At 33.0% G+C, this 8583-nt stretch overlaps 1 protein-coding gene across 1 annotated transcript; it reads right to left on the bottom strand.

Moving 5' to 3' along the window:
* Positions 1-3573: 3573 nt before the first annotated feature.
* Positions 3574-8511, bottom strand: tigara (TP53 induced glycolysis regulatory phosphatase a). Its single transcript, XM_081356499.1, has 6 exons — positions 8262-8511; positions 7609-7646; positions 7348-7469; positions 6844-6921; positions 6645-6755; positions 3574-4991 (listed from the first exon to the last, which is right to left on the bottom strand). Exons 1-6 carry the CDS (start codon positions 8291-8293, stop codon positions 4602-4604), a joined length of 771 nt encoding a protein of 256 aa, XP_081212625.1. The 5' UTR covers positions 8294-8511; the 3' UTR covers positions 3574-4601.
* Between the last annotated feature and the right edge of the window lie 72 nt (positions 8512-8583).

Raw genomic sequence — 8583 nt, forward strand, 5'->3', positions numbered from 1 at the left:
AGATTTTCCCATTAAATCTCTTAAATTTTCCCAGCACATTATATAAAAACAATCATAGGTGCATGATACGTTTAAATTGTTTTTGTGAGGTACTGATACTTTTATATTTTTGAAACAAGATTTTCTAGATCTCAAGATTAATGGTGGATGATGATGATAATCGAGTACAATGACAATAAATATCAATATAAAGATTGTAACAGATGTTTAGTTTCATTGTGTTAGAGGGGCTGTTCACACACTAACTAAAAACTGAAAACTTTTTATGTGTTTTGGCTGTTCATTTACACGACAACAGCGTTTTGGGGGCCTGAAAACACAAACTTTTGAAAACGGGTTTCAAAATGGACGCTTTTGAAAACGACACTGTTATTCTCTCTGTGTAAACTACAAAAAAGAGGCAAAATTGTGAAAAATGACAGGTATTACGTGTTCAGTCTATTGGCGCGCATAATACAGCGTTTTTAGTCGTTTTCGAGGATTCGTGTGAACGGGGATTGTTTTGACAACATTGTCTGTACGTGAAAAACGCAAAGGAAAAGATTTTTCTGTTTTTAGTATATTATTGTCATGTAAACCTGCTCTTAGTTTGGTTTTCCCTGTTCTTGTTTGCCTGACTTCTAGTTCCTTGTTTGTTTCCATTGTTTTTTAATTGAATACCTGTTCCATGCTCTGTTGATTATCTTTGTGTATTTAAGCCCTTGGTTTTCCTCAGTTCCTTGTCCTATGTCCATAATACCTTATGGTTCTTGTTGTGTATTAAAAGTTATTTACTTGTTTGTTTTGTGTCACGCATCTCTCTTGGATTATCTACGCATACACCCCTTAACAGTTACACTGTCAGAAATAGAGATACAGTAGGAGTCCATTTCTGTCCCCCAAGGTACAATCTACACTAACATACCCCATAGGGCTTATTATTGGACCTCAAGGTACATATATGTACCTTTTTGAGGGTCAAAAAGCATTAAAAGGTACATATATGCACCGTTTCTTTTAAAGGTTAAGGTACAATATTATAAATATTACAAATATACAATTTACAATATTAAAGGTACAATAAAGGTTATGTACTTTATTTTCTGAGAGTGTATGGGCCATTCTACAGAATTGGTTCAATGTCAAAGTTCAAAATTGGAAACGTCTTGAAAAAAAGGTGTCTTTTTCCACATATTTTGTATGTATGCAAATTGTATAATATCCAAGGTACACATTTCTAGTAATTGTGCAGTTTACTATCACAGGTAAATCAATAACAATTACAATTTTAACAATATTTCAAGTGTAATTTATGAGATTTGTTGTATTTTAAACCCAGTCTTTCTTTGTAAAAGGCATTAAGTTACTCATACTGATTTCAAAGTTAAGGATTCATTAGTTTGAATATACATTGAACCAAACACTATAATAACATCTTAGTTGATAATTCAGTATACTTTATTTTAGACAAAACATGCATGTTTCGATCGTGAAGACACATTTTCGGTAGTGATAGTATACTAAAACATACTAAGATACTAATGATTTGCATAACTGTACTAAAATTTTGTTTATTTCCCCCAAATAAATGATTATGTGTTCCCTTTTGTCACTACCAAAATAATGATGGCGTGTTTCGGTCATGACTGTTTCGGTAGTGACAATTTAAGATGCTTTTGAGCCTAGCTCAAAGACGATAACCAGTACAGTTCTGAACAGTTGTACACAAATATAAAAACTAAATTTCAAGGAATTACACCCAAAAAAGTTTGCTTAATTGCAGAAACAAGGTGTTTGGTAGTGACGTCCCTTAAAGTTACACACAGATTTTCAGACTTTTGAACACATTTCCCTCAAAATGATGGTACCCATCTACAATGAAAGAGAGGCTATGAGAGAGAGGGACACAGGAATGTTTCCTGATCAAAAATGTAGGGGTGTGGTTAAAATCAGTCTCAGCCAATGGACTAAAACACACACTGTTTTGGTAGTGGCATGAAAATGCAGGACATATTTGTTTTACATAAAGTTTCATGATTTAAAAAAATAAATAAATGTATATATATATATATATATATATATATATATATATATATATATATATATATATATATATATATATATATATTTTTTTTTTTTAAGAAACCAAAAAGATATTTTTAAAAACAACAATGAAAAAAATTAAAAATAATTAATAAAATAAATAAATAATTTGACACTAATTATTGATTTAAAAGGGAGTTTATTGATTTAAAAACGATTGTATTGCTTCCGCCAGAGAAAATAGTCCGTTCCGCGTCCATAGCAACGCGCTGTTTTTCATGGCAACGGTCTGTTATACTTCGCAGCGGTCTGTTATCAAGAATTATACCATGGTCTGGGTGAATACTCGATTCTGATTGGCTGCAGGGTGTCCGTTAAAAAGTGATAATGTACACCTAAATAAACCGTCAGGCGTAACCAAGGAAACCAAGTTATTGTTTGTAACTTGTAACTTTAGATTTCAATTGTAAAACTAATTAAAATATAAACTAATGTTTTAAAAATGTGTTATTTGGCAAGTGACCATGGTATAAGCGGGTTAATGCCCTTCGAGGTGTCAGGTATTAATGGACTTCGGCGGAGGCAACCGTCCGACGCCTCGCCGTCGTCCATTAATACCTGATAATGGACACCTCGTCGGGCATTAACCCTTACATAACAGACTGCATTCTACATTGGAATTCAGCCAAGCCATGTAATTAATATATATATATATAATTTTCACAAGTTGAAATTTAGGGCTTAGGGTTCGGGACAATTTTTTTTTTACATAAAGTTTCATGATTTAAAAATAAAATATAATATGTATGTATACTTTTTTTTACTTTTTAAAAGAAATCAAAAATATATTTTTAAAAACAACAATGAAAAAAAAATTTAAATATAAATTTAAATATAATTTTCACAAGTTGAAAATTAGGGGTTAGGGTTCGGGACAGCCACCTCCCAGTTGAAAGTACCCAATAAATGATGATTATATATATATATATATATATATATATATATATATATATATATATATATATATATATATATATATATATATTAAGCTTACTTATATTTTAAATATTATTGTGGGATTCAATAGATAATAGAAGGATCTTAGTAAACATTTAAAATGTAAATACTTAAATGCTTTTTAAATGTGTTTTTTTGGTTGTCGTACAGCAGTTTGCACCAATTCTGTAGAATGGCCCATATACTGACAATCTGTTATTAGACTGGTATCAGCTGGACTTGTTGATGTTTGTTTTTAGTGATTATGTAATTTTAAGAGGCAAGCAGTGCATATAACCAACAATTTATCCTTTCTTTTGTCAACAGATTTGGGTGCATGAGTTAATTCAAACCTTCACTCAACAAACACCTTAAAACAAGGTCAGAGTATACTGAATATCTTCAATATTGACTGTTCTGTGCTGCTGAACATGTCAGGACACTCCGCAACTCTTATGCAATTATGAGGCACAGAATGCATATATAAAATTCTTGTGTTCTTGCATATCATTATAAAAGTCTTTACACAAGAATAAATACACAAGCAATGCATGGTTTTGGGTTCAGTAATAACAGGTCGTGACAGTCAAGTCAAGTTTATTTATATAGCGCTTTTCACAACATAGGTTGTATCAAAGCAGCTTCACAGTAATAAATTAAAACAATACATCAATGTTTGTTTCTAGTGGAACGTCCACGTTTGGTAATGCTGATCAATAGTATCGTTGATTGATTAATTAAATTAAATATCCCCAATATTTCATCCTTCAAAGATGAAAACAGATGTTCACCTAAATAACTTTAGTAGGAAGATATATTAGTGAGAAAATATTGCAGAATATTATAGCAACTGCAGTGATTTCAATGAGAATTTATGCGTGCAGCTCGAATAAAAGAATATATTATGTCATTGAAGATTTCTTAAAAATGGTTAAAATAATCTTGTAAAGATGAAAAACCGCACTTATTGTAACCATGTCCACACAGACGCGTTTCGGCCTAAGCCATCATCAGTGTGTACTGGCTTAGGCTGAAACGCGTCTGTGTGGACATGGTTACAATAAATTTATGAAATTATACCTTGAGAGTGCGGTTTTTCATCTTTATTTTTGATAACTTTTTTACTACTCGCACCCATAAATGATTTGGGAGTTGAGCGCGCCTGTTCTCAATATAAAATAATCTTGTCCCATTCCCGTGAACCAAATTGTGTATCGTCTCGTCTGCCAAGTGTTTCATCATACCCCTAATAAAATATAATTTCCCAACAGCAAAATTGTGGCTATACATAAACACAACATAGATGTATGACATTTATTTAGTTACATACACTTACATAAACAAAAACACTCCCTTGCAGAAAATGTATAATCTTCAAAAAACAATATTTAATACTGCCAGTGTCTGAATGGTATACAGTATAGGATTCATAAGTTATATTGTAAAATCAAATCAGATATTTGTAAAGGTTGTCTTTCTAAAAGTTGATATATGGCAAAATCCTGTATGATGAATCGGGGTAAAGTGCTTGAACTTTGACATGCAAACATTTTATTGCCTTTTCTATTCATATATTGTTGTTCTTAATCAGTCTTGATGTGATCTCTTCTGTTGATGAACACACATTTCATGTCTGAAAGTGCAAAACCCGCATTACTACTTTTCAAAGTGATAATAAAACGGCACATTCCGGTGTTCGGGCAGATGGAAAACTGTTGAGCTGGGTCTAAACAACGGCTCACGGGGCACTTAAGGTCCTCAAAAAAATGCCGCATCATTATGCTCATATAAGCCCCGTGGCCTACAACCAAGGCATGGACAGAAACATTCAAGACTCCGTCATCTGGGAGTCCTGCAGGAGCCCGATTGGTTTCATCTGATATGGATGTCTCACCATCTTGCACTTTGTCTTGATGGTCATTAGCTATTCGCTTGATCATAGCCTTGAGAAAATCCTTGATTCGCACCTTCACCTGAAAGGAATACAAGCATATAGTAAAGATAACAAAATACAATTTTCCTCATTTAACTCATTTAAAGACAGTAAACAGAAGTTTACGATGATAATCAGATTTGTTGTTTTTTGTTGAAAATGTGAAGAACTGAACACTAAATTTGTATTTATTTATTCAAAATTCATTTTAAAATATTATATTAAATACATGGGACATATGACATGGACTGTTATACTATATTACAGTCCTCGGTCATTTCTGACCGAATAATTTTCTGTTTTGAAATTTTAAAAATCACAGCTTCATCGGAAGGTTATGAAACTTGGTGACTTTTCTGGCATTAGGTATGTGAATACAAAAAAAAATTGAGGTCATGATCCGAGCATGCTAAGTGGTCGTAAACAAAAAGAGTCACACTCGTGGTCTTCGGTCAAAAATGACCGACCCATAGGAAATGAATGGGAAATTTACAAAAACACAAAAATTCTCTGAATTTTTGTCTGTACAATCTACAAATCGGACACGATTCTAAAAAAAAGTACACCGCAGTAAAGGGGTGACACTCCACAACATCAAGAGTGCAAAAAATTCACACCCACCCACACACACACACATACAAACACACGTTTATACACATACACACCAATAAATTCAGATTACAAAAATCTGTTTTGAATTTTTAAAAATCACAGCTTCATCAGAATGTTACGAAACTTGGTGACTTTTCTGGCATTAGTTATGTGAACACACAAAAAAATTGAGTTCATGATCCGAGCATGCTAAGTGGTCGTAAAAAAATTAGTTATGATTTTGGTCTTCGGTCAAAATTACCCCCATAGGAAATGAATGGGAAATTGACAAAAACACAAAAATTCTCTACAAATCAGCCACGATGCAGAAAAAAAATGCTCAGCAATGAAGGGGTGAGCTCTAAAACATCAAGAGTGAAAAACATAACATAATTAATAATTATAATTAATATATGTATATATAATTAATATAATAATTATTAAAATTATTAAAATAATAATTAATAAAATGTTATAAACCTTGGCAAAAAGTATTATTTGAGAATTTCTAAAAAAATACATTCAATCCACATCTTAAAAGTAAGTAATTTGGTCCAAAAACAACTAGAATTCACAAACATCTCCATTTAGAGCTATACAGGCATCTAGTGGTAAACCCATGCAATAACATGATTTATTTAATTTTATGATTAGTAAATTGATGAATTTTTTTTATTTTATTTTTTTTCTGAAAGCCTAGTCTCTATTTTACCCGAAAATAAAGCATAGAATTTTTTTTTTTTTCAAAAAACAAAACAAAAAAAAAACCATTATTTTCAATGGCAAAAAATGGACTATAAATATTGCATAAATATTAATAAGTTCAATCAAATTGTCTCAAAATTCTAAATTAAAAAGAATAAATATTATAGAACAAAAATAAATTGCATTGGTTTTTACTGGGATGGAGGAAGTTTCATTTTTAGGTGTCCGGTCATTTATGACCGGGAAGGCCCCCAGTATGACTGCTAAACGAAGACCATCAGAGGGTTAAAATATAAACTCCTGTTTTGTACAGTGTTGCCATTTAGAGTGGCTGTTTTCTTTCATCACAAACCATCTATACTGACTATTATTTATTTTTTGTGCCATTAATTTTTACCTGCTCCATGGTTTCTCCCTCGGGTGGAGTGAACTCTGGTAAAGGCTGCCCGGCTGCTTTAGCCATGTTTTTCATTTCTATGACTCGACCTCCCTCAGCTATACCAAAACTCTGGAGAAAAAAGTGTTCTGAGATGCATATGAAAAGTTTCTCTGATCAGACATTTTTCTTATATTATCAAGCAGTACTCTGTACTTACTCTCTCTTTAAGTGAGCGATCTGCTACTAGTTCTATATCATGGCAGGTTCTGTTGTTCCTCAAAATGATCTCCGCAGTCTGTAATTTTACAAAAAAAAAACGTGATTATTCATCCAAACAAGCGAATACACACAAGGAAAGTGATATTTGTTACAAGAAACCAATAGGACACACTAGTTAGATATGATTATAACTTCAGTGGGCATGTGCAATAACAATAACAGTTGCATATTGCAAATTAACATATCTTGTCTGTTAACATATGGTTTGACTATTATTGATGGTTTCTTTATCATGTTTAAAATAGACTCACATAGGTATATCGCTTCAATGCTTACTGACTCTTATACCGGGAAACATGCATTTCCAGCTCAACTGACCCACATGAGCACTGAACAGAATAACCTAAAAAGAGTTTCTTTTATTTTGGGGAGAAACATTTCCCTCTACCTGTGGCAAACGTGTATGTTTCTACTAGACTTGAACTAGTATGTTTCTGCTTACTTGCTTGGCACGTTTCATGTCACTGACAAACACATTTGTGAATTTCACATCCCTGAGGTACTGGCCAGCAGCCTCAGATTGCCGTATCCCAATTTCAGAAAGCGGTGAGTCTATTTTCTGACCTAAAAGCAAAGAAATTATAGATTTAGTTTGTGGAGCATGTGCTGAGATAAAAAAAAAAAAGAAAAATAATGCTTAATGCCTGTAATAAATGCAGGGGTACTGATATGGATAACAGTTTTTCCCCCGTAAAAAAATTACCTTGTAAAAGGCCATCTTTGTTGCACTGTGTCTCACCACTGGTAAACCAAAACAGTAATAGTGATCAATAAAAACTTTAATACTAACCAGTGTACAGTTGTAACCAATCATTTTAATTCAAGAAAACTCTAAGTTGTAATTGTGACTAGAGGTGTTCCTAACTTCACACGTAATGAAAAAGAAAGGGATTCTACAAAACCTCTTGCAATGAAGACAACAGACTATATAACTTAACATGGACAGTGAGGGTAGGACATTTTTTTGGTGTTTTTTAAAGAGTTACATCAAGTTTGCCTCTGACCTTTCACTGGAAGAGGTATTCGTATTGCCCTTTAAACATAAGTTACAACAGACAGGAGTAATATGATATGAGGAGCCCAGTAAAGTTTAAACTAAATTCCCACTAGCATAATTAAACTCTACTAAATGTCAGACAGCCCTCATGTATTAATACCGTTCTATAACGCCATGACGTTCAGATACAGAGCTATATTTAGAAATACTTCAGCAAAGTGTAATTTAAATATCAGGTCACTTTAATTTACAGTTACTGAATCAATAATGCAGTGATTATCAGTTGGCAATGTAGAATGAATAGGCATAATGAGCAAATTTGTTTTCATTGAGCAAACAAGACAGAAAAGCCAACTTACTGTCGGACTATCGTTAAACCAAAAGCGAGCATTGGTACAGCTATTACGATGCAGTAAACAGCGTCGTGAGGTTATAGATCTTCATCCATTGATCCCGGAGTCTGTCACGGTCCTTGCGTTTTCAAATATGCGCTGCTTTTGTGGGGAAAGCACTGCCACTGACAGCGATTATCACCGTACTTGATTTGGCCGGAAGTTCGTACGCATGGCTGGTAGGTCCGACTCAATTTCCAATGTAGCCTTTAGCAATATTTGCTATCCTTTTAAATTTAGTTTATAAGGGTGCTTACTGGAATTTAATTCATCCCAGTTAATTTTGATG

The sequence above is a fragment of the Scardinius erythrophthalmus genome (genome assembly GCF_964197995.2).
Source record: "Scardinius erythrophthalmus genome assembly, chromosome: 24".
In the NCBI taxonomy this organism is placed as follows: domain Eukaryota; kingdom Metazoa; phylum Chordata; class Actinopteri; order Cypriniformes; family Leuciscidae; genus Scardinius; species Scardinius erythrophthalmus.

Excerpts from the sequence above, each read along its gene's own strand:
- tigara (XM_081356499.1), bottom strand. The coding sequence starts at position 8,293 with ATGCTCGCTTTTGGTTTAACGATAGTCCGACA. Across the intron at positions 7,647-8,261 it reads GGTTTAACGATAGTCCGACA|TGGTGAGACACAGTGCAACA; the intron begins GTAAGTTGGCTT and ends TTGGTTTACCAG. Across the intron at positions 7,470-7,608 it reads CAAAGATGGCCTTTTACAAG|GTCAGAAAATAGACTCACCG; the intron begins GTAATTTTTTTA and ends CTTTGCTTTTAG.